This window comes from Gobio gobio (genome assembly GCF_949357685.1).
Source record: "Gobio gobio genome assembly, chromosome: 1".
Lineage (NCBI taxonomy): Eukaryota > Metazoa > Chordata > Actinopteri > Cypriniformes > Gobionidae > Gobio > Gobio gobio.
In genome coordinates this window covers 33,818,395-33,845,985 of record NC_137097.1, presented here as the reverse complement: position 1 = coordinate 33,845,985, position 27,591 = coordinate 33,818,395, and the positions used below count along the sequence as shown (strand labels likewise).

General features: G+C 41.0%; 1 protein-coding gene across 3 annotated transcripts in view; it reads left to right on the top strand.

Moving 5' to 3' along the window:
- LOC307126110 (NLR family CARD domain-containing protein 3-like) overlaps nucleotides 1–19,027 on the top strand; it is a 60,717-nt gene extending 41,690 nt beyond the window's left edge. For all 3 annotated transcript variants that reach the window (XM_079816486.1, XM_079816485.1, XM_079816487.1), the window contains 2 exons: nucleotides 17,363–17,406; nucleotides 17,710–19,027. In XM_079816486.1, the coding sequence (XP_079672612.1) occupies nucleotides 17,363–17,406; nucleotides 17,710–18,284 (619 nt within the window). In that variant the 3' untranslated portion in view covers nucleotides 18,285–19,027. The remainder of the gene's footprint in view (nucleotides 1–17,362; nucleotides 17,407–17,709) is intronic.
- The last annotated feature ends 8,564 nt before the right edge of the window (nucleotides 19,028–27,591 follow it).

The window sequence follows — 27,591 nt, the reverse complement described above, 5'->3', positions numbered from 1 at the left end:
TCATAAAATAATGCTATAATCCATACTTTGACGATTCGTTCATCTTGACGGCTGTAATGGTACATTACATGTGTTACAAAGGTGGAAGACAGAGAGTCGACGTGACTGGGACTGTTTATTCAGAACTCTCAGATACAAATAAGCTTGCGCTAACAGCACAGCTCTCAACAACTCAGTACGTTACAATAAATGTAGCAGACCCCGTCCGAATGATGGCTAGACTTTACTGATGTTTCAGGAGTTTATTGAAACCGTTTATCTCCAAAAATCACCGTAAGAGCTGAACAAAAAACAAAGAAGAACTCTTAAACACCTCGTACACAAACTCTTTCTCCATAGCATTATCAATAACAAACAATACAGCAAAATACACAAACATACTCATTACAAATGACAGTAAACAAGCACATACACACCTATTGTCTTTTCGGGGGGTGCTAAACAAACTGTAAACTTTAAATCTGCTTAAACCCACTGAATGATGAACCGCGAGCTCTCACGAGTGCTCCCTCTTTTTTCATATCGCTCCGTAGACTGCAACACCCGTCAAAATAAAATTCCCCACTTATTTACACAGATAATACAGACCTAAAACCTATTTAAACGCACAGAAATGTCAAAAATGTACACAAAAACAAATTATAAGATATATTACAATAAAGTCTGTTACAATAAAACGTCCTCCAGCTCTCCGTGGTTCACGAGTTGCCAGTCAGTCTCTCTCTCTCTCATGCATGCAGTGCCTCGCTAAACCACGCCCCCTCCGCAACATAATCGAACACTCATTTCAAATGCAAAGATGTCAGCCAATCACAACAGTGGGCGTTTTCACTGAAGTCTCACATCAGACACGCCCCTTGAAACAGAGCATTCAAGCCAGAGGGGTAATAACAGTATAGAAAAAATGCCTTTTATTTCTAAATTATGACATTTTTTGATGTAAAAATCATACTAACAATATAAGTACACCTCAGGAAACATTATAAAATAATAGAAAAATGCCATGCCATGGGACCTTTTAATGATTAACCCCTTGCCTGTCAACCCCATTTTGGCAAGTGGGGTATTTTGACATACCCATAGTAAAAAGGCTGCTGCTCACAAGTTATTCTGAATATACACATAACCAATATATTTCTATTTCTAGAAAGCCAACACTTGAGAGTTTACAGCTGAATATTCAGAATTACTCAGACAGTTATTAATATGGAGATATATAGGCTCAAACATAAAAACAAAAATTTAAAATATTAAGAATATATTTTTAAATGCATAAACATATTATGTGAAAGTAGTATAACAACTTATAACCACAAATAAAGAGAAGCCAAAAGTGTGGTCATGCTTCATTTCAATCTGAGGCTGTTATGTCCAGAACTATGAATTTTATGAAACATTTTCTAAGACTTGTTCTTAGAAAGATTTCTTTTTTTAGGAGATGCTATCAAATATGTTGTTGGCCTGCAAACACCCATTTGCAGTCTTTTTGTTCATTGTGCCATATTTTACTGACTTTTTTTTACAGTGAACACAATAAATACATTGTACTTATTTTTTGATGTATGTAGTAGTTAAGGCCACTTAATATGAAGTGGGGCCGGAGTTATTAACTTCACATTGTTTATATTGCTCTACAATATTGCTGCATAAAATCCTGCAGCGCTCATTATGCTGTAAATATTTTGGCAGGATCATGTAGAACAGTGGTCACCAACCTTTTCAAGCCAAAGATCCCTGACCTCAGCCTTGATGAAAGGCAAGATCTACCTATAGATTTTTCATGGCCAATTCAGAGGGGTTTTTTTTTATTTCCGAGACCATCTGTTGTTTTATTTTTATTTTTTTGTTTAAGCAAATTTATTTGTTGTTTATTTGCTCTGTAACAGGCCAAACTGGCCTTAAAGCTACACTGTGTGATATTTTCCCCCATCTAGCGGTGAAAAGGTATATGACCATCCAGTGAATTTTAGTTTCTGTTCCTCTCAATTCCGATTTCGTTTTAACTCCTACGGTGGCCGATTTAGTCCAAGATTAACATGGCTTCCAGTTCGACCTCGTCCACATTCGACACAGTGCCTGTGGGATATTCTGTGCGCAGTGGGATGGTTGGAACTCAACTGGCCTAATTATTCGGCTAGAAAGAACTGCAGCTAATCCAGAGTGAACTTTGATGATAGTAATGTTTATTCAGTCATCCAATTGCAAGGCATAAACAGGTTTGCGTGGATATGTACATAATGTGGTTTCTGTGAGAGAACAAATAAGGATGGTAAATATACATACACAGTTAAGAACTGTATAACTATACTTATAAGTTACATTTGTATAATGTAACCGTAAACCAGAGCTTATTGTACCATATATAGGCGCTAAATGCAGCTGCATTAAAAGGAGCGGAGCTGCCGCTGCTGCTGCTAACAAGCGGTGTCGGATTACAAAAGTGTCTGCGCAGCTTTAGCACTGCAGTGCGTTCTGTATAACAATTGTTAATATGCCGATCAGACCTGATACATATTTCCATCAACATACATTACAAGCAAATATTTTCTATAAACAAATAAACATTGTTGATAACAAAATAACTGAATGATTATTCAAATAGGTGAGCATTACGCTATTGTATGTTGACACAAAAAGACTTCTGAGGTGACATCAACTGAATTACATGATGACACACTCTGAAACACATCTACAATGACAATAACTATTATTACTTACGGAGTTATTAACGCACAGAAATACCACACAAGGAAAAACAGACTTTTGAGGAATAAACAAGCCAGGAAAACTCCGTAAAACTCTGTTACTGGACGCTGCTGAGATGAAAACTCTGCACATGCACCAGACAAGTCTGAACAAGTTGACGCGCACATGCGCGAGGCAGGGAATTTTGTACAGTGCCATCGAGTGTTAAAACGCGAAAGGCGAAGCTTGAATTTACGGGTATGTCCCTCTTTGGCTAATGTACTTTCAAGATGGAGGGGCAACATGGCGACCTGCATTCGAACCCCTACCCGTATGTATTTTAAATGGCATATTATAAACTTACGAGAATACTTTATTACTTGAAAGAAGTAAATATACATTAATGAGCACATATATTTTTGAAAGAACTAAGTGTTTTAGCTAAGAATAAACTAAAAAAGTTACACAGTGTAGCTTTAAAATGAAATGTGAGGCAACCACTGCATTTTAATCTTGATCCAAACAAAGATACACACATGTATCATGAGCAGTTGTTTTTGATTTAAATAAGATTGCATAATTTCAAGACTTAGAGCAAATACAGAATGGTCTGACTTTGGCTTTGTGAAATTGTTACATAAGACACACCTTCACAAAACAAAAACAGATGGACTGAATAAAAATGCTAATTCACTCTCTGACAGTAGGTGGTACTTATGGAAAAGAAGCGTTTCTTTGGGTACCGCTGTAAAATGCCATAGAAACTATTCTGAAGACAGTCAGTTTTGTTCAGAGATAAATTCACGTAACTCCCCTCCCCAATTCAATATTTATATTTTTATTCCTATATTTCAAGCTTACCGAAGAGTTATCTTGCTGGGCCTATTTATACCTGGTCCACTTCATGTGTTTTTACAGATCGGATATCTATCTGATTTATCAGAACGATTCCATTTACACTTGGTCACATAAATGTGTCTCCGAAAAACGGATATAAATTCACATCACCGAGTTCACATCACCGAAATCAACAAATATGAGTTGCATTTTATTGATCAACAGTTAATTTCAAAATCAAGGACCGCAATAGGAGAGAGCGAGTGGCATAAGCATTGATCATTTAGCATCTTTACCTTAAATGATGATGATGATGATGATTGTGTATTGAGCGTCTGCAACTTTTACTTCTATTCGGGGCAGTTTGCTGAAGAGATATGCTGAAGAGATATTGAAGAGATATCAACTGCTCGTCTGCGGCGATGCATGCTGCAGTAGCGCTGTCATATCTAACTATAACATCGGTCGATTTTGAGGTTGCAGAGCATACATTTTGGGAACATATGGAGCGATTTCGAGCCTTGATAATGTGTTTGTAACGCTTTACACAGAGAGGCCGGATAGCTGGCCTGCATGGTTGTAGCCAAGTGTAAGCAAAACTCACGTATCTGATATTTCACAGGGCTTTATTATCAGCGTCGTCGATCCCACGCACACATGGGGCAGTTTGCAAAACACTCCACTAACAACTGCGTTACTGAACAGAAAATAAACAGTGCAAAGCTCAATCCACAGACTGCCCACTCATCAGCGAGTAAGTGCATGCGTTCTGCCTTAAAGGAGCAGTAGATAATTCTACTTGATACATGTTGTTAATTATTTTTCGGTTATTTATCGGGAGCTACCGGAACAGGGATAAAGATTGACTAGTCTCTCGCGATCGATGGGTTGGCGACCACTGATGTAGACACACATAGACATCAAGAATCTGGTGACGATAAACAAAATATTCAGATCAGTGGTGTAGTCTACATGATATGCAGATATGCACCGTATTCACACTAGGAAAGGTCAATGATTTCCGTATATCCACTTCTGTCAGGAAACTAGAGTTAACACCCTGCTCCAATAGCAAAAACGTTAACACACCTGCTTCAATAGCAACTATTTAGCTTTAGAACAGCGGGTTTCTAATAGCACTGCAGCTTAAAGAACAGCGTTTCCAATAATCAACTACAGCTTCATGAATAGCATGTTTCTAATAGCACTGCAGCTTAAGAACAGCGTGTTCCTAATAGCACTGCGGCTTTAAGAACAAGCTTGTTTCCAATAGCACTATAGCTTTAAGAATAGCGTGTTTCCAATCGCACTATAGCTTTAAGAACGAGTTTGTGTCTATTCTAATAGCACTGCAGCTTTAAGAACGAGCTTGTTTCCAATCCGCTTGTTAAGTCATGACGTAAGGAACGCCGTTTCTGGGTCCAAGCCTCAAATCGTTTCACTTGAGAATGCCATCGACGGCCGTTTATGAGCACTATTTATTCATATTAAACATCAAACATTTTAAAAAGTTAAATATTTGAAATACTTACAGTCTACACAACAGTCTCTGTGCTCACAGCATCACATATATTAATATTTTATCGATTTATAAAAGATGAATCACTGTCTGGCCATCTGGAATTTTGGTATGGAGATAAAGGTTATGATTATAATTGTTTTGTAGTATTACACCACATTGTGTGTGTATGTTAGCATCGTTTGTTGTTTTTCTTGTGGTATGAGAGAGAGCTTTTGGACCCGGAAGCGCTGCCGCGTGACGTCAGACTTAACAACCGGATAGCACTATAGCTTTAAGAATAGCGTGTTTTCAATAGCACTGCAGCTTTAAGAACGAGTGTGTTTCTATTCTAATAGCACTGCAGCTTTAAGAACAGCGTTTTTTCAATAAACCCTTTCACATTTCCGAGTTTCTCAGAAGCGGAAGTCGTCATAAATCATCAAATCCATGTGGAAAACGAATTCCTCTTGCTAATCCCAATTACACAATTCCTAGTGAGATGATGTAGTTTCACCCTCCGAATTCGTCATTAAATGAGCTCTGGAGAAACGCAATAGCTGCTGATAGTACTGAGGAGCTTATATACTGTATGTATGCGGTGATAGACATCATTTTCCTATTGGTAGACGTGATCAGCTGACAAACAGCTGATATAAGTTTGAATAACGTGACCTGCCAGAACTGACGCGATACGCTTGATTTAAAAAGTGCAAAGATCAGGCCCGGCTCCAGCTTTGAGATGCAGGGTGGGCCAAGTGAAATTCCCGGTGGGCCCAGACTTTTAACATTATTTTTTCCCAGTAACAAAACTATTGTATAACAAAAGAGGCAGGTCTTGAAAGGAAATCTTTATATTTACATGGCTCAATGCAAAGGAGATTTTCTACAGGTTCATTCTGATCCAGATTTGTACTTGGCTGCAAAAATTTACACTGGCCCCACCACAAAAAAGTCTTATTAGTATTTTAATAAATATTAAGACCAGTAAACAGTCAGTAAGAATAAATTATAAGCAATAGCACAAATAAATAGAATCAGGGCAGGACTGAGGGGTCTAGGGGCCCCTGGGCTTGAGATTATGTTGGTCTCTTCCAAGCGGCAACCTCCCGCAGTTTCTCTTGAAGCCAATACGGAAGTGACATATACTGCAATTAATCAACTGGCCGCTAGAGACAGGCTCCAGAAGGGAGCAGAATCTCATTGAGCCCCATGTTATAATGGCCAACTTTACAGCAGAAAAACATATGTTTACAGCCTGGTAAAAATTGTGGTTTTGGTCTATACGGCTAATTTTGCCCCTCATGACAACTGTGAGGGGGGTGAATTTTTTTATAACTCATAACTCGTTTACATTATATAAAGCATCAAAGTTCTGCATAACTAAGGGCGTGGCCACTACGAGTGACTAGGGTGACCACCATCAAACAAACCAAATGTGGGACAATTACTAAGTTTGTGTGGGACAATGTGGGACATGTTACCGACACTAAAACATAACCTGAAACTGTTACACAATGTCTATCTAACTTAATAAAAACATATGTATTCTGCCTTTCAGATGACAAAAATACTTTGTTCTTTAGTCCCTTCCAGAAAACACCATTACATCACAATGTAACATTGTACATGTCATTTAAATTCAACGTGACTGAGCCCAAAGGCAGCAGGCATCAGATCTGACCAAGTCCAATAATGAACAAATAAAAGATAAAGCAACATGAAATTAGTTAATTGACTGTCTTATATATTATATTATATATTAAGAATATAACCAATTTACCGAATTATCCATTCGTTTTCTACATGGAACGAGTACCGCTCCACATTTTGATTGACAGCCGTCACAACCTACTAGTGACCGTGTTTACTCCTTTCTTTTCAACCATTGGATAGGATTTTAAAAACGGCTGTTGTTGTATTTGTGAAAGGCGGGATGTTACGCCTGACGAAGCGCTGTTAAATATGTCTAGGTGAAAAACGATGCCGCAAAAAGAATAAATGAAATGCTTTCTTAAAAGGGCAAAAGAACGCATGCATGTTTTCTTAATATGATAATTAAAAACCGTCTCAGGTTACGAATGTAACCATTGTTCCCTGAGAACAGGGAACGAGACGCTGCGTCAGCTTGACGCTACGGGGAACGCCTCCAGCGTGACTGGTGCCTGAAATCACTATCAAAAAACTCAATCCTATTGACCGGCGACAGCCTATGATGTCATCAAGGTGCGACCAGGAAGTATATAAGGGCGCCTTGCCAACATGACAGTATCTAATCGTCTGAAGGGACTGTTTTCGGCAGGCAGGCCCTGCGGCATGGCACAGCGACGCAGCGTCTCGTTCCCTGTTCTAAGGGAACAATGGTTACATTCGTAACCTGAGACGTTCCCTTTCGAAAGGGAACTCGCGCTGCGTCAGCTTGACGCTACGGGGAACGATATACCCACGCTGCCATGCCGACGGGAGTGCATGCCCACTGGCAGTGACAACTGTCAAGACAAGCAAATTCAACTGAAATGCCTGAACCACTCCCCTTCTGGTCACATTAGGCTGTCAGTGACAGCGCTCCCTACGGTCATAGCCCAAGCTATCGCCCAAGAAGGAACCTTCACACACATGAGGTCCTTCCCAGGCCCTGCTCGAAGGCCTGGAACCACCCATTCGACTTAGAAGGGGTTCCTTTAAGGGAACGTGGCAAGGGAACTACGAGGGAACCCTATGCCAGTCACTATTCGGGAGGTTCTCACCGAATGCCACCAGGGAGACCTGACCAGGTGACCCAGTCTGTTATGGGACACGTAATACGGTCAAACCTGTCTGTACAGTACAGAGCCTCTGGTACTCGCCTCCGAAGAGGCATCCCGCTAGGGTGCTGCAAGAAAGGCAGTAACATCCACTAGCCGGATCTCAGAGACGGGTTATCCCGGAGAGCAGCTCTCAGCGAAGTGCTATATAACCCTTGCTAGCGAGGGGAGTTTAGCCGCTCGATCCTCGGATCTACCAAGCACCTACTTTAAAACGTGCTTAGGAGGCCAGAGGCCTTACAGGCTGATTATGCCAGGGAGGCCCAGAGGGGCCTACAACCCTTAACCAGCGCCAAGCGGCCGTAAGCTCATAGTAGACCCTCATTCGAGAGGAGCTCATAAGCCTGCCTGTTAGGTAGCCATGCAGTAGGCAAACTATGAAAGTCCCCTCCCGTGGGGACCGCATAGCAGCAGTAACGTCTCGTCGTGCTAGGGTAAGAACACCGCCTCCAGGTCTCGCGAACGGCCAGAGACCGGCGCCTGATAGCGGGTGACCACTAGCTGTCAGCGTAAAGCCAGTTGTGCGTTCCCGCCAGGGGAACTCGTTCCCTATGGAGGCCGAGAGGAGCCTCCACCTGGTAACCCTTGCCGACTGCTCGCGTCTCCAACAGTGGAGCTCACCCTCAGGAAGGCCATACGGGCCTGAAACCTGATCGCAGTCGTGCTAGCCCTCGAGGTAGCTGGGAAGATAGGGACTCGCATCATCAGGGAGGCCTAGCGGGCCTACCACCTGCAAAAATGCCGGGCATTTCTCCATCACAGCCCTCTGCTCAGTGACTGGACCTATCCAGAGACCACGAGACAGGAGCGTGCCCTTAGAGGAGGCCACGTGGGGCCTACTACTCCAAGCGAATCCCCTCAGGGAAGCCCCGTGCAGCTTGCCTGATAGCATCCCATGCTACGATCCATTACCGAACCTGGGGACCGGGGAACGATTTCAGGGAGGCGCAATGCCTCCACCTGATAGCAGAGGGTGCCGCCCATAGCCAGAATGTGCTACTCATAGCACTTCATGGTCACCGCCTCAGCGGCTGCACTCAGGGAGGCCGGTTGAGGCCTACTACCTACTGGCACTCGTGCTAGCCATCCAGCACCTACTAGCAGCTTGTACCACCCGTCGAGGGACTCAATGCCCGTGGTGCCCCCTCAGGGGAGACCAGGCAGCGCCCGCTGACCACAGCAGGCCCTCAGGGAGGCCAATCGGGCCTACCACCTGAGTGAAGGAAACCCAAACCGGGAGCCTACCCCTTAGGGCGGCCTCAAAAAAAAAGCTGGCTGCTGCGCCTGGGCTGGCGGCAGCTGTCTGCTGCTAACGCCTGGGAATCCAGATCACACCTGGGGACTCATCCCCAAGGAGACTAGCTGACGAAGTTACTGCTGATGTCGACACCAGTGGAGAAGATCCTCCAGGGCCCACTCGTGGGCCACGGCGTCGAGACTTCCTTGCAGGGAGGCCGGTTGACGCCTACTACCTGTCCTGAAGTCCAGCTGCCCAGACTGCCCAAGCTGGCTACTAACAACCAGCTGGCTCCTACGCCCGCACCTGGGGCTGGCTCCATCCCAGAGGCAGCTAGGGACAACTTGCATCGCCGTGTCCTAGGGCCCCCAGGACGGCGCAGTCTCTCGGGCAGTGCCTACAAACATGGACCTAATCACATTGCCAACAGCAGTGTACTCAGCAGAAGTGCATAACGAAAAACCCTCTAAAGCAAGGTGAGTACAACTTACGTCACCTGCCTTGGGGCGGCTGTCTTACTTTCCATGCAGCGGCCATCCGTAAGTGCGAGGGCGTCAGCCATTGGCAATGCTCGGGCCTCAGAGGAGCATCCGACCAGAACCGCAAACAGAGGTTATATCTGATGTTTAGCTCAACCCGAGCCCTAGAGAGGTGGAGCAGAGACATAGAGCAAGGGTGAAACAAACCTTTTCCTTAGAAAATATAGAACCCACCGGCCGAACCATCCTCCAGGAAGAGGCCGAGTGCCGCCAAAAGATGGCGGCCACCAAGCTCTGAAAGGCGGAAATGCAGATAAAGTCTAATCGCCAACCGGCGAAAGACGCTTAACTCCGCCCCACGACCACTGGCAAAGTCGCTGTCTGCTGCAACACCCCGACTGCGTTAATCATAACCCCAGAACGCAGAGAAGGAGGCGGGCCTTGGCCGGACGACTCTGTAACAAGAGGAGGCTGAAACAAGGATGCACAAACAACGCCATGTTCTTATATCAAAAGACAGGCCAGGGGCGAACAACCTTCATTAAAAGGGAACGCCCCCATCCTTGACAAAGCCTAGGCCAAGTGGTGCGACATAAGACCGCACTAGATCTACTCAGGGCTCGGGAAAGAAATATTAACACCTCTAAAATTACAAACTGAGGCCCCGAAAAACCCCTTTTCCCAAAGCCCCGCAGAGCTGGGCGCAGATCTTACTACAGCTCGCGCACTAGCGCATACCCGGTCTTCAGCTACTTCCCACTTTTACGCTAGGAAAACACAGCTCGCCCCCTACACTACAAGCCCTCGGGCAAGAGCGCGAATCAATCACCCACATAGTGGGGAAACATAACACGGAGAGGCAGCAAGTCTCTACTAGCAAAAGTGAGGCATTCACACACAACTACATAATGTTGCAAAGAAGATCGTTCTTAGCTTACTCACAGGGAGCTGCAGGCCCTGCGAAATCCCGCGATGATCCAAAATTTCCCCAAGCAACCCCTCAGGGGAGCGACGATCCAAAAGTCCTGAAAAACATAGTTTTGAAAATGTTTCGCCCTCATAGAGGGGGACTCACCAATCGCTCCTCGCGGTGCTTCAACCCAGCCATCGAGCTAGTATCCGCCCGCCATCCTGAGGGGGGCGCTTTCAACAAACAAACCAGGCGGGCCGGCAGAGTCTTACATTTTCTGCTCATCATAGGCCCACCGGCCTGATGTAAAGCGCCCGGGGGAAAGCCAGAGGAAGGGAAAAAGGCAGCGTTCATCTCCGCGCTTCCTTCCTCTTCCTGTTGCGGGTGTCCCGCCTCCCCTGCGCCCCAGTCCTCCGCGGCGGGGCGCTCGAGAGGCGACGCTGGCTTGCTGTTCCCATCTCCAGCCCTCAGACTGGAACGGGCCGGGGACACCCGACTGCCTGGGCGTTGTCCCGGACCTCAGCGGGATGCATGTTCTAAATGCTGCCGAGCACGCCTTTGTCACAGATGTCTCTCCGTGGCCACCGTCGCCGCCATCGGCGCAATCTGTACGGTGGCCCGGAGAGCGAAAACCGCGGTCCGGCGCGACTCGACTTCCGCCTCAGGGGGTCCCTCCCCCTGATCGAGGTCCCTCAGCAGGTCTGCCTGGTACGCCTGCAACACAGCTGTGGTGTGCAAAGCCGCCGCAGCGTGACCCATTGACATGTACGCCCTGCCATTCAGGCATTAGACCGGCAGGGTGGGAGCCACAGTGTCGCAGGCCGCCCAGAGGCGAGATAAACATAACATCTCGTCCACGGGCAGCCCCGACACATACCCAGCCAGGCAGTCCCTCGACATCAGCGAAATTTAGCTCGCTGATGTCGACAGATGCGGGGCTGAGTATGGTTTCTTCCATCCCCTCCAGATCTGCTGATGGAGATCTGGAAGGAATGGAAGACTCCCAGGAGTTGGGAGGTCATGGGCGGAGAGAAACCGATCGTCCGAACTGTTTGGACGCTCAGCCTTTCTCCTCACGCGCCGTAAAGGCAGCTGCAGTCTACCCGCAGCGCGTTCCATGACTTCCAGCAACTCCCCGTACATGGGACAGGATGGTTAGAAAAGCTTCAGCATCTTTAACTGACTCACCCATCCTCTGCTCGAGCCTCTCACGATCTGGATCGTCCTCAAGAACCATAACTGTCTCCAGGCGACGAGCCAGATCCATCTGGGAAGCGCATTTCAGACGCCGCTCAGCCTCAGCTTGAGCGTGGTCTTTCCCAGATGCTGAAACCTCTCCCCTCGAGAAGAGGTCCAGCCGAGTTGCATGCTCTTCTCCCAGACAGTAAACACAAAGTGTGTGTGTATCCAAAGCGCAAGCTACACATTCAAAACACACTTCTGCAGAATTGGCCTCAGCACACTTCATTGTTATCCATCTTGTAGACGTTTCACGTGAAGACAGGCAAAACAGTCCCTGAAGACGAAGAGATACTGTCATGTTGGCAAGGCGCCCTTATATACTTCCTGGTCGCACCTTGATGACATCATAGGCTGTCGCCGGTCAATAGGATTGAGTTTTTTGATAGTGATTTCAGGCACCAGTCACGCTGGAGGCGTTCCCCGTAGCGTCAAGCGTCAAGCTGAAGCTGATGAAAAATACACAAAAAAATTAATATCCTTTGAGGTTCCTAGAACAATTAATATGCAGCATGCCTAGCCTAGTCAAAGTTTAGAGGTATAATACAATAAAATACAGGATGTGTCTCTCAGTCAAGAGAAGATCAAAACCCTGAAATAACACTATAAAGCCAGAGATGAATATTATTTTTAAATGTATTGTCATATCTGTGTCCTCTTATGTCAGATTCTTAAATCAATGAATTCAATCAGAATAAGACAACACTGTATGTCTATTACCAATCAAATAAAGTCAGTATCAACAAAATCCATCAATGTATTTACACTTAATGCAACTCAGATGTGACATGAATGGATTTACACTGCAGTTGCATAATCAGTGTTGGTGTAATGCATTACTAACTAATTAATTCATTACTTTAATTTCAAAGTAAAGTAAGGAATTACTCTTAATTTCTTTGTAATTTGCAGCTACTTCTGATGTTATTCAAATACTGTAGACTACAACATGTGTTATGTTATGTATTGGTTTACTAAAGAGGTAATTAACAAAATGGTGGAAAAGAGACGAGCTCTGATACTAAAGCATATTCTGAAAGCTAGATTTAAAATAAGACAATGTATGTTATCAGCTATTACGGACATTGACCGTGCGATTGCTGAGACAACGCATACCATCGGACAGAAAGAGCAAGACTGATATTTACTGAACGCAGAACGAACCTCGCAAGACTTTTAAAAATGCAGGTTGAAATAAAATGCTGCGTGAGCTCAACCAATGATGTTCAGCATGTTCAACACCCAAGTCCCACCCCCGAAAGTTCCTGAACTTCGAAAAAATACTCCCTCGCGAGCAGGGCCCTTTGGAGGGGGAAATATTTACCCGTAACTTCATTTAGACCCTGGTTCCTGCCGAAACACACGAGTACCACCCCAAAGTTCCTAGTTCCTGGGGAAAGTTCCTGCGGTGGAAACGCGGCTATAGTCGGCGCTACTGCACGCATCCCCGCAAATGAGCCACTAAAGCATTAAGCAAATGTGACCAGTCACGGAAAGTAGGGACACAAGTCGGTTCTGGGGCAATTTGAGTTATTTACAGATTCTGAAAGTGTAGTCTCCAAGCTTTCCAACGATGTGTAACACATAGAAATCTGATACTATTTGGAGAAGTTGTGGCCATTTGAAAGTAGGCACTCAAAAAACCTTAATTGGGAGAAAATGACCTCTAAACATTTTGCAGTTCTCACCTGTTCTCACCTGCTGGGAGTGACAATAGGGCTCATTTACATCTCATTTAGATAAGCCATACCTCCTGTAAAGCTCCCCCTGTAAAGCTGCATGGTTGCATAGCAACGACAGACCCAACGGGATGCATTGTGTAGCATTAGGACTTTTTGAACAGGATTCTGTGATAACCGTGATAATTTTGGTCACTATAATCATGAAATGAAATTTTCATGTCATTTCATCTCTAGTTATGATCAACTATGATAAACTAAAATCAACTATAATTGTGTTTTTATAGTATAATATGCAAAGTACAATTTTCTATAAGAAAAAAATATAGAATTCTATATTCTAGAATTCTATAGAATTCTATATTTTTTTAAATATTTATTCTATATTTTTCTATATTTTGTTCTTTTCTCTGACATTTAAGGGTAACATAGGCCTACAAAGACTCTTTTAGGTCTATAACGGTTTGGATTGTTGTTAATACAGTGTTCCCACAGCTTGGTTAACTTCAAATTCAAGAACCTTTCAAAGACTTTCCAGGTCCAGCTTCTTAGCCATATGACAGAGGTCTGATATTCTATTTGTCATATTTCTGTTTTGCATAAAACTGAAGAATATTCGGTACATCCTATACTGTATTCTAAAATGATCTGATATTAACTTTTGCATGGATTTTATTGAAAAGAGCTTAGGCTCATGTAACCAGTCTATTTTTGCAATATTTCATGGTGTGTCTGTGAAACGCTGAGGTACCGTAGTTTTGTGTGCGCATGAACATCATGGCAACGTACAACACAAAGTACCTCACGCGGGAAACACTTAACGTAACGCGTAAATGCAAGTAACAAACGTAAATCAAGCATAGTCCACGAAGTGTTGGCGAAATAACACATGATCAGACCGGAGAGAATAATATGGAATTTCTTCCAGAAAACTTCTTGTACAAAATAAATTCAAGCACTTTCAAGGACCTGTAGCCTATGTATGTTTATTTTCAGTCATGTCGTTGTACACAGCCCTCTCTTTCTGCACAAGGGAAAGATGATCGTGTTGCTTCTTTACTGCTTCAGACTTTCTATCATTTGGGAGGTTTGCACTTTGTATCAGCTGCTCGTTATTGCTTTAGCACTGCCAGCAGAGATCTTTGCGCGGCCAGCCACCAGGGTTGCCAGGTTTTCACAACAAAACCCATACAATTGCTACTCAAAACTAGCCCAAAACAAGCCCAATCGCGTTTCAGGGGGCTTCTCCGGTAAAAATCGCATTTGGCGGGTAAAATATGTGGTTTTTTTTGGCATGGTTGCCTACTAAAATTCGCATTCCCGGGGCTAAATATCACATAATTGGGGTCGCTTCAACCCACGGACATGAAAAACAGTGTTGAAGTAGAAGAAAAGAAACAGAAAAAAAGGAAGAAATAAATAAATAAACAGAACAGAGACAGAGAGAAACAGAAAAAGGAAGAAAGAAATAGAAACAGAAAGAAAAAGTGAAAAAATGAGGAAAGAAACAACCAGAAAGAAAGAAAGAAAGAAAGAAAGAAAGAACAGAAAAAGGAAGAAAGAAAGCGAGAAAGAAACGGAAAGAAAGAAAGAGAGAAACCGAAAGAAATAAATTTAAACAGAAAGAAAGAGAGAACGAAAGAAATAAAGAAAGAAATAAAAAAGACAGAAAGAAACAGAAAAAAGGAAGGAAGAAAGACAGACAGAAACAAAAAAAGGAAGAAAGAAAGAAACAGAAAAAGGAAGAAAGAAATAGAAACAGAAAGAAAGAAAAAAACAGAAATAAAGAAAGAAACCGAAAGATAGACAGAAAGAAACAGGAAGAAAGAAAAACTGAAAGAAACAGAAAAAAGAAAGACAGACAGACAGAAAAAGGAAGAAATAGAAACAGAAAGCAAGAGTGAAAAAAGAGGAAAGAAACAACCAGAAGGAAAGAAACAGAAAGAAAGAAATAAAAAAAGAAAGATAGAAAGAAAGAAAGACAGACAGACAGACAGAAACAGAAAAAGGAAGAAATAGAAACAGAAAGCAAGAGTGAAAAAAGGAGGAAAGAAACAACCAGAAGGAAAGAAAGAAAAACAGAAAGAAAGAAAGAAAGAAAGAAAGAAAGAAAGAAAGAAAGAAAGAAAGAAAGAAAGAAAGAAAGAAAGAAAGAAAGAAAGAAAGAAAGAAAGAAACCGAAAGATAGACAGAAAGAAACAGAAAAAAAGGAAAAAAGAAAGAAACAGGAAGAAAGAAAAACAGAAAGAAACAGAAGAAAGAAAGACAGACAGACAGACAGACAGAAACAGAAAAAGGAAGAAATAGAAACAGAAAGCAAGAGTGAAAAAAGGAGGAAAGAAACAACCAGAAAGAAAGAAAGAAAGAAAGAAAGAAAGAAAGAAAGAAAGAAATGGAAAGAAAGAAATGGAAAGAAAGAAATGGAAAGAAAGAAAAACAGAAAGAAAGAAAGAAAGAAAGAAACGGAAATAAAGAAAGAAACAGAAATAAAGAAACAAACAAACAGAAAGAAAGAAAGAAACTGAAAGAGAAATAAAAAAGACAGAGAGAAACAGAAACAGGAAGAAAGAAAAACTGAAAGAAACAGAAAAAAGGAAGAAAAAATAGAAACAGAAAGATTGAAAAAGGAAGAAAGAAAGAAAGAAAGAAAGAGACAAAGAGAAACAGAAAAAGGAAGAAAGAAATAGAAACAGAAAGAAAGAGTTAAAAAGAGGAAAGAAACAACCAGAAGGAAAGAAACAGAAAAACAGAAAGAAACAGAAAAAAGAAAGACCGAAAGAAAGACAGACAGACAGAAACAGAAACAGAAAAAGGAAGAAATAGAAACAGAAAGCAAGAGTGAAAAAAGGAGGAAAGAAACAACCAGAAGGAAAGAAAGAAAGAAAGAAAGAAAGAAAGAAAGAAAGAAAGAAAGAAAGAAAGAAAGAAAGAAAGAAAGAAAGAAAGAAAGAAAGAAAGAAAGAAAGATAGACAGAAAGAAACAGAAAAAAAGGAAAAAAGAAAGAAACAGGAAGAAAGAAAAACAGAAAGAAACAGAAAAAAAGGAAAAAAGAAAGAAACAGGAAGAAAGAAAAACAGAAAGAAACAGAAAAAAGAAAGATAGAAAGAAAGACAGACAGACAGACAAGAAAAAAGAAAGATAGAAAGAAAGACAGACAGACAGACAGAAACAGAACAAGGAAGAAATAGAAACAGAAAGCAAGAGTGAAAAAAGGAGGAAAGAAACAACCAAAGAAAGAAAGAAAAACGGAAAGAAACGGAAAGAAAGAAAAACAGAAAGAAACAGAAAAAGGATGATAAAAGGGAAGAAAGAAAGAAAGAAAGAAAGAAAGAAAGAAAGAAAGAAAGAAAGAAAGAAAGAAAGAAAGAAAGAAAGAAAGAAAGAAAGAAAGAAACAGAAACGAAATAAAGAAACTGAAATAAGGAAACAAACAAACAGAAAGAAAGAAAGAAAGAAAGAAACTGAAAGAGAAATAAAAAAGAGAAACAGAAAGTGAAAAAGAAAGAAAAGAGAAACAGAAAAAGAAAGAAACAGAAAGAAAGAAAGAAACAGAAAAAAGGAAGAAAAAATAGAAACAGAAAGTGAAAAAGAAAGAAAGAAAGAAAGAAAGAAAGAAAGAAAGAAAGAAAGAAAGAAAGAAAGAAACTGAAAGAAAAAAAGAGACCGAAAGAAACAGAAAAAGAAAGAAAGGAAAAAGAAACAACGAAAGAAAGAAAAGAGGAGGAAAGAAGGAGAGATTTCGTGTTCACAATATGAGAAACTTCTGTGTGTTTGTGTAATAACAGACTCTCTGTGTGTGTGTGTGTGTGTGTGTGTGTGTGTGTGTGTGTGTGTGTGTGTGTGTGTGTGTGTGTGTGTGTGTGTGTGTGTGTGTGTGTGTGTGTGTGTGTGTGTGTGTGTGTGTGTGTGTGTGTGTGTGTGTGTGTGTGTGTGTGTGTGTGCGTGCGTGTGTGTGTGTGTGTGTGTGTGTGTGTGTGTGTGTGTGTTTTCTAGTGTGGATCACGGAGGAGAGTTCATGATTTCAAGACTACACAAATGTAAGTCCTCAAACACACAGTTTCAGTGTTTGTGTTGTGTTTTGTTGTTGTTTGTTTGTTTGCATCGAGGCTTTACACGGCAAACACAAGATCAATCTCACAATCCATCAAATGGAAAAGATTATATAAAACATTTCAACTTCACAAACGATAGAAAATCTCAAATACATTCGGCTGATACATTCTGAAATATTCCATGTAAACATGTTTCTGAATAACTGCGCTTTCTATATCATAAACATGACAGTTTTAGTGTTTGTTGTTGTAAATGTTGTGTTGTGATGTGTGTGTTCTTGTGTTCAGACGCCTGTGATCTCACACTGGATCCAAACACAGCAAACACTGCACTCGTCCTGTCTGAGGAGAACAGAAAGGTGACGAATGTGGGACAGAGTCAGTCGTATCCTGATCATCCAGACAGATTTGAGTATTATTCTCAGGTTCTGTGTGGAGAGAGTCTGACTGGACGCTGTTACTGGGAGGCGGAATGGACTGGATATGTTGAAATATCAGTGGCTTATAAAGGAATCAAGAGGAAAGGAGTGAGTGATGACTGTAGGTTTGGACAGAATGAGAAGTCCTGGAGTCTGAGATGCTATGATCACAGTCTCACTGCCTGGCACAATAAGAAGTCCACTGATGTCTCTAGTAACTCCACTGCTGTCTCTGCTGCTTCTGCCTCCTGTAAGAGAGTTGGAGTGTTTGTGGACGTGTCGGCCGGCACTCTGTCCTTCTACAGTGTCTTTGACACACACACACTCACACACTTACACACATTCCACACCACATTCACTGAACCCCTCTGTGCTGGATTTACACTTTATTTTACAAACTCTTCAGTGTCTCTGTGTCACATTAAACAACACACACACATTTGAGTCGAGTAGGACCGGAGGGGTTACTTATACACTGCAAGAGCGGGACAATTAGGAATCATGTGACTGAGAAAAGAACATGTTAACGAATGTGAGGAGGGGAAACCTGAAATATCAGACATTTCTCCGTTTCAGAGCATCATGAGGACGTGTCTCCAGATGTTTCTTGTGCCCTGATTGTGTCATTTTGTCGTTGCGTTCTGCTCTCACTACACACACAGCTGTGAGGAAAATCCTAAATCCTGGACACAAACTCGCATGCTTTAATGCGCTTGAACACACGGGACTCCTCCTTCATCAGAGGCGTTTGTAGCGCTGATGAAAGTGATGTTTGGGACGGTTGTCTTCACTGCGGATCTGAGCGTCCCGATCCGTTTCATTCTGAACTCTGGTGCATTAAACATGTGGAATCCAGGTGTTTCTAATGGTGTTTTTTTCAGAAAATAATCTAATTTTACTTGTATAGAATTCACAAAAATGTGTATAATTAATGGGGCCATTGTAATGTATTGTTCACACATATAAAGCACTGCTAGAGGAAAGAAGCCTTTTTAGTTACTAAGATTATGGCATTTGTGACAATTTGCCCAATCAACTATATGTATTTGTTTGATTACATTTGTTTTAATTGTTGTTGTTAAAACAAACAGTATCTGTCAGCTATGTATAAATGATTTCGATATTATCAGATTTTGCATATTATCACTTTAATACATAATAATAAATTGTACTTTATTCAAAGCATTACTCTTTTGTTCTCTTACATACTTCTTATTATTCTTCCACAAAAAAGTTTGCCACGCTACTCCTCCCGCCCCGTTTGCATAGTCCCATGAACGAGGTGTCAATATCTATATGTTTTCTAAGCGATCTGACATACAATGTTCTCACAGCAGATGAAAAAGTGGGACAAAAAATCCCATTGACCTACAGTGGCTGAATGTTTTTGATTTTGAATTTAACTGCTTTTTTCACACACACACACACATGCAGGGCCTTAGAACCCTTTCTCTCTCACACACTCATTTGACTCATCTTAATGATCAGCCAATAAGAAATGACCTAAAATCTTCATAGCCACACCCTAGCAACCAGTTACAGGTCCCTAGCAACCTCTCCAAAGACTTCCATTGAAAAATAGATTAGAGTGACATAAATGAATCAGAGCATCGTAGAGACACGTTTTGATTTGGGCAGACATGCAGTCTTAGTTTAACCTGCTAACTGTCAAGCCACGCCTAGCAACCCTTTAGAGCACCCTAGCAACCATTTAACTTAATGAATAAGCCATATTTCAGCACCAGAACATCATAAACTTTTGTTTCGGGTGAGACACCAGTCTGTAAATATCACTATGGTAGCCACACCCTAGCAACCGTTTAGAGCCACCTAGCGACCGTATTGCAACAGAAAGAAACCATATTTCGTGGAAAAATTTTGGGAGTCTCCCGTATTTCAAACCCATCTCCCACCGCCTCTCATGGCCCAAACCTCGTTGTATGAATAATCACATCAACATATTATTCCAAGGTTGTCCAGTTGCCAGGTCTTGTATGAAACGCATCCTCACACAATCGACACATACAAATGTCAACACATTTGTGACGCCAACCTGGCAACCTACAACCAGTGGTGTACTGTAACAAATATTACTTCGTTACAGTACACCACTGGTTGTAGGTTGCCAGGTAGTCATATAACTTGAGTATTTTTGGGAGAATCTGTACTTTACTTGAGTTTTTATATTTCTTTCAATTTTTACTTTTACTCCGATACATTTCCTACATACAATCCGATACATTTCCCCAAAGCATTTTCGTTACTTAGAATGTATCAATAATGTATAATATGGAAGGCGGTCCGCCTAGATATTTTATTTCATAACGTGTTGAATATAGATATTTTTCTCATAAAAACCCATCAATTTACTTCAGAAAGCCTTTATTAACCCCCTGGAGCCGTGTGGATTAATTACTTTTATAATGGATGGATGCACTTCTTTGGGCTTCAAATTTTGGGCTCCCATTCACTGCCATTGTAAAGCTTGGATGAGCCAGGGCCTTTTTAAATATAACTCTGATTTTATTCATCTGAAAGAACAATGTCATACACCTAGGATGACTTGATTATTTAACAATAAAACTTTCATCAACCAAAAAGTTTTAATGGGTGAAATTCAAATATTATTACTGAGTTAGAACTTTCTTATTTAAATTGAACAAGTGCTCTATTTATATCAAAACCAGACTACAAAAATACTTTTCTTACTTGGTATTTCTGTCTTTTTTCCAGTCTAAATATAAAAAAATTCTTAAATTAAGATGCTTTTACTAAGAAAAATTACATATTTTTTCTTGATTCCTGGGGGGAAAAATCTAAATTAATTGAGTTTTTGCTTGAAACAAACTAAATGATCTGCCAATGGATTAGAAAAATAATCTTGTTTCTGTTTGGGACAGAAACAATATTCCAAACAGAAACATTTTTTTTTTTTTTAGCCCATTTGCTTGTTTTAACCAAAAACTCACTTCAATTTCATTTTATTTTCCAGAAAATAAGAAAAAAATATCTAAATGTCATTTAACTTATCTAGTAAATGCATCTTGATTTAAGAATTTTTAGATATATTTATACTAGAAACAAGACAAAAATACTAAGTGACAGCATTTTTTGCAGTGCGCACAAGGCAAAAAGTAAAAATAAAGAAATTCTATATCAAATGGCTTTATGGTATTTAGTCTATAAACATATAAATAGAAATGCACAAAACTGCAAGTTTATGACACAAATAGGCTGCAATTTGGCCTTTATTACTAATTTAATACATGTCTACATTACAAATGAATTAAAATTAGATATTAACCTACATTTCTGACAAATTACCACGTTACAGTTAGTGTTACCACAGTAAATCAATGATAAATGTTGGTGAATTGTTTTTTGAAAAGTATTTTAACCCTCTATGGCATGACTTTTAATTTTTTTGGGAAAAAAATTTCACCCTTATTTTTTATTTTTATTTCACCCTATTTTTTGGGAGCTTGGGGGTCTCTGATAATATATCCATCATAAAAAGTGTGCACTATGGGAAGAAGGCAAGCCGGCGGAGACAGTGATGCTTTGGGCAATGTTCTGCTGGGAAACCTTGGGTCCTCCATCCATGTGGATGTTACTTTGACACGTACCACCTAAGCATTGTTGAGACCATGTACACCCTTTCATGGAAACGGTATTCCCTGGTGGCTGTGGCCTCTTGAACTCTTTCAAACTTCCACAAAGTAAAAATGTTTCATGGATTGGTTTGAGGAGCACGAGTTTGAGGTGTTGATTTGGCCTCCAAATTCCCCAGATCTCAATCCAATCGAGCATCTGTGGGATGTGCTGAACAAACAAGTCCGATCCATGGAGGCCCCACCTCACAACTTACAGGACTTAAAGGATCTGCTGCTAACATATTGGTGCCAGATACCACAGCACAACTTCAGGGGTCTTCAGGGATCATAATGTTATGCATGATCGGTGTTAATAATAATAAAAAAAAAAACATAAATGACACACATAATGCACATTCTTTGAGTTTTCTGAACTTGTAAAAACAAACTTCCCAGGAGGACTTGAATGCACCATATGGTCCTAGTCCTAACCCTATGATATTGCCTGAACAAAAGTGGTCTAACTGCACAGCAAAAAAGAGTTTTAGTATATACATCAAAACAAAAAAAATCTTTAACCATTCAAACATATTTCTTTACATACATGCATGCACATGCATATATTTTTTTGATATAAAGTTATTTCAATTTAAACATGTTAAAAAGTGATATTTATCTAACCAATTGAGGACACTGTGTCCCATGTGGCTTTGCTTCATGAAAGGACTGCTCCACCCCCAAACAAAAAGTCACACCCACTTTTGCCCCTTATTAAAAAATTTTAAGGGGCGGTGTGAGGTCCAAAAAGGTAGTTTGTTGCCTGAGGGCAACACCATGCCATAGATGTGGAGACTAGGGATGCACCGAATCCAGGGTTCGGGTTCGGATTCGGCCGAATATTGGGCTTTTTGACTGGGTTCGGTTTCTGCCGAACCTCAGAATTTTTTTCCACCGAACCCGAACCCTAGGCTTGCACTATGCGCGCCCCGCTGGTCGAACGTAATGACGCCGCTGTTGAAAGTGAAAATGGAACTCATGAACAGAAAACGTGGCAGTATACTTTAAGTCAAAAGAAGGCGATTCAAGTTGAGCTACGCGTTCAATTTGCAATGCCGATTTGTCTCGTGATGACAAGGACCCTAAACAACAGCCGCTGTTATAACATTTGCATATGAAACATCCGAGAGAATACGAGTTGTGCATGAAGGAATCTACAGACAGCAGCCAAAATGTATTTTATTTTACCTTGCAAACAGCCTATAGATCTATAGATCAGATAAAATATAAATAAAATTAATAAAATAGGCCTACACTAAATATTTTTCACTTAAATAATTACCAAATTAAGATGACAAAACGAAAATACACTGAATCCGTAAGCTTTGAAGAACCGGAATTAGGTAAATAGGTAGATAATATACTATATATCTTTACATATACTATTCTCTTAAAACCATCATTTCGTTATTTTTACTAACCCAAATAATGATTCATCCGCTAGGTTGCACGGGAGGGGGAAAAAATAGCTTCCTTCCACTTAAGAGTTGAGCTCTTTTTATTTTAATATATCTCTTTACATAAATACTATTTTCTACTTTAAAAAAATAACTTCGTTATTTTACTAACCCAGTGTTTTGTATGTGAATGCTGTTTCACGTGAATAATACCACAGGAGTGAAACACAAAGCTTTGTTTAGCCTAGAAAGGAAATAATGGTCAGATAGCACTTTTTAATTCTGTTTTGCGATCTGTATCTGGTCACTCGATTTTCCGTGAATTTGAACAATAGGCCTAGTCCATTTTATCCCAATGGACATGGACATCTCGTTTCTTTTCCCAAATCTTCACTTGCGTCGCACCCATGTTCGCAGGGGATTATAAACGTTTCTTCCTTTCGTTTGCTTATAATTAAGTCTATTATAACTTCACATCCTTTACTGTTGGAAAGTATAAAAAACACTGTAAGACGAATAGCCTTTTACTTCAAATTTTATTTAACACAGTTTGTTCTTGTTATTAAACTTGGTAAGGCGCGTCAAGTTTGGTTTATTTGAATTGCGCATTTCACACACACACACACACACACGTCGGTGATTTTAGTTTCGTTTTCTCTGGCAGTGAATAATCAAACATTGTCTAAATGTCTTGACCCTGTGGAAAATAAAATCCACTCTTCAGACCTTTTACAACAAGTGTTGCTTTGCAACATCAGTAGAACATATGATGACAAAGATATTCAAGAAGGTGTCTATTCAGTGTCCCATTCCTCTCAAAGCGCAGAGCGGTATATGACACATCTTTGCGGGGAAATAGTATGAATCAAATATTTTTCTAACTAATATTTAATTTTCATATATTCTTGAGGTTACCATTATTTACTGATAATCGTTTAGATGTTTTATAGGCTGTAGTGTGTTGTTTCACTGACGGAAGTGCTAAAATAAACACGCATGCTTATGGATGTTTCAGCCTCAAATGATTTCAAAATGTAGCTCTATATCTGGCATAGACTACAGTATTTAAAATAGCATATATGCATTAGTTACATTCTCAATTTAATTTACAGAGCAATCCCTGCTAAGTTTTTAGTTTAACTAATACGCTGTCAGACTCGCAACGGGGGCGTGGCATCACGATGTCGGCACAACCCTAGCGCGCGCCTCCTGCGCTCTCCGTTGGGTTGTTCTTTGAAACAACAGAGGACGACTCGGGGTAATTTTTCTATAAACCATCATGAAATAGCGTCGAGAAGAACATACACGACAATGTTTACTTTAGTAAACTTGACCAAAACAGTTAATGGCATCCCTACACTGCTGTGGACGTTGTTAACTAATGTGTTTACTTTGATAATGGACTGCGGATGGGAGTAGGATTCGGTATTCGGATTCGGATTCGGCCGAATCTTGACCAGTGGATTCGGTATTCGGCCGAACCCCAAAAATCTGGATTCGGTGCATCCCTAGTGGAGACAGATTAGACTCATTAATAATTCACACAAAAACAAGATGCACACATGTGCAACCAATTTCACATGCATAAAACCAAATTAACGTGCGCAAAATAAAATGATATGTTCATAAAATACATTTCACAAATGCAAAACACAATTCGTAGATTTACAACTGTGCACAAAACTTTTGAATGTTTAAAATGTACACGTTCATCCTGTAATGTGAATGTGCAAATCGTCATCCACAATGATTTTGAAAGCATGAGAAATTAGCTCTTGGTGGGATCTGCGGGTCTCGTTTGATGTTCTTACTAAGCTGGACACTATTTTGATGGTGTTGGGGGCAATTGTAAGTAACGCAGTGTTACAATTGCCACTGTTGGGGACACAGTTTTAGACCCAGAGACCAGATATGTTGAATGAAGACCAGGAGTCAAGAGTTAGATTAATTAAAGACATATTTACTGAAGAATAGTTTGCAGTTTCATCAGCAGAAGCCAGCTTCAGAGTTTCTCGTGGAATCGCCGGCCAGACTCTCCCTCACAGAGAATTTTGCCCCACCAGTTATACTAGTTACAAGGACATTGATTACATCAACAATAACAGATGGCCTAAGCCTTAATTCGCTACGGAGACCTAAAAGTCTAAACATTTGTCACACATGTATAGATATGCCGGAATGGCGTAGTTTAGTCAGGATGCTCGTCACAACATCAATCCCACAAGGGTAAGATTGGCCTCGGACGCCGTAAAGGGCGCCTGCCTGTCGGGAGGGGGTCAGGCCCCGATCAGATAGCTCCAACAAACCTGCACAGAACTTGTAAAGATGCACACACATACAAGCACTAGGGCATCACACTCTAGTTAATGTCAGGGGATTATGACCGCTTATCTAGAGAACACTCAATACCCAAACAACGACTCCGTCATAACTATCAAGAGAGGGAGCCATACATGGCTGGAGGTCACCCCAGAGCCTCTGGGGAGACTAGTTTTAATACTACAAAATCATCCTCAAACTAAATATATAAAGGTATGAAATCACACAGAATTACAATCATCTCTAGATTACATATGAAAGCAGAGAAAGAGATATTTATTTTGATTATCCTGGATTATTCAGGTTATGGATATAATAAAATAATCATTGAAAAGGATATGTGTATAAAAGAAGAGATACAGGTATTTGACCTGCCACTTCACCTGCTGCTTCACCCCCGACTGTCCCACCCCATGACAAGCTACCCTGCTAGCAAGAAACAATAAAGCTAATGTTTGACAAAGATATCAAATGTTAGACAACAGAATGGTCATGAAAACAAGACAGCTTTAAATTCATAGACATGAATGGTTAAGACAGTATGAGGAAAATACTGTAGATTAAAAAAATTACTTTCATGCCTCAAAAATGAGTTTTTGTAGAACATTTTACCAAGTATCACTCAGCAGCTTGTCCTTTGGCAGGCAGAGAGGGATCTCCACTGAGCACATGCAAAATTAGTTTCATGGTTCTGTCTCGTTTCGGATTGGTGTAATTTGAGATGTTACAATTGCCCCCGGTCTCCCCCTACGACTGATCCGGGTGGGAGGAGAGCGCTGCCAGGAAAGTCTCAAAAACACACACACACAAATCCAAGGCAATTCACACGTGGATGACTATTTGCACATTCACATTACAGGATGAACGTGTAAATTTTAAATATTCGAACGTTTTTGTGCACATTTTAAAATTTACGAATTGTGTTTTGCATTTGTGAAATGTATTTTATGAATATATAATTTTATTTTGCGCACGTGAATTGTTTTTTGTGCACGTGAATTTGGTTTTATGCATGTGAAATTGGTTACACGTGTGCATCTTGTTTTTTGCGTGAATTATTAATAAGTCTAATCTGTCTCCATACATAGAGGGTTAACTGAATCGGCTCAGCTGATTTGCACGTTAGTGTTGTTGATTAAGTCAGCGCTGTTTAAAGCTACACTGTGTAACTTTTTTATTTTATTCTTAGCTAAAAACACTTGGTTCTTTCAAAAATATATGTGCTCATTAATGTATATTTACTTCTTTCAAGTAATAAAGTATTCTCATAAGTTTATAATATGCCATTGAAAATACATACGGGTGAGGGGTTCGAATGCAGGTCGCCATGTTGCCCCTCCATCTTGAAAGTACAATAGCCAAAGAGGGACATACCCGTAAATTCAAGCTTCGCCTTTCGCGTTTTAACACTCGATGGCATCATGTCGAATGTGGACGAGGTCGAACTGGAAGCCATGTTAATCTTGGACTAAATCGGCCACCGTAGGAGTTAAAACGAAATCGGGATTGAGAGGAACAGAAACTAATATTCACTGGATGGTCATATACCTTTTCACCGCTAGATGGGGGACAAATATCACACAGTGTAGCTTTAACTGGATTTAAATTAAATTAAATTAAATCACAGAGAGATTCGCAGCTCGTTCCGGAGACCTCTGCGCCGAACTCGAACACTTTTCACAGGCTGTTTAGTGGGCGCGTGATCGAGACACTCAGCAGGTGAACACCTTTTGTTCAGAGTCAGAGCCATAAACAGTAAAAGGTCAGAACTCGCCAGTTGCGCACATAGGTTGCGCAGAGCACAAGTAGCGCTGTTTCATTCCGCTTTTGGCTATGTTTCCCTGGCCTAAAATCTAGTACTGCCACCTTGCGTTGACATCGTGAAACTGCACGATTTGTAAATTATCTGTGGCGGGCCACATATAATATATTTTAATAGACAAGCTGCGGGCCGTTTGAAATTCATCCCCGGGCTGCATTTGGCCCGCGGACCGGACTTTGGACACCCTTGAAACAAGGCATTAAATTGAAAAAATAATGTTACAAAACCTTGAAAAGACAACACATCTAAAGTGAAAATTAACATAACATATGCAAAAAAATGCTGACTCGACCTAAATTTATAGCTCTTACCTTTTCCTCTGAGAACTCCCATTGGTAGGCCCTGTCCCAAATGGCACACTTCACGTGCACTTTCGGTCTTGTGGACTTAATGGCCGCTGCGTGCGCGTACTACTGCGTATGCGCCTCATTTTGCTCTCTAACGGTCGACTACGGCCCTGTCCCAAATGGCACCTTAAACCCTCACGGTCTTCCTCGGAGTCCGCACTTTCACGACGTAATGCCACTTTGACTGCCGGGAAGATGTCCGCCGCGTAACCCGCA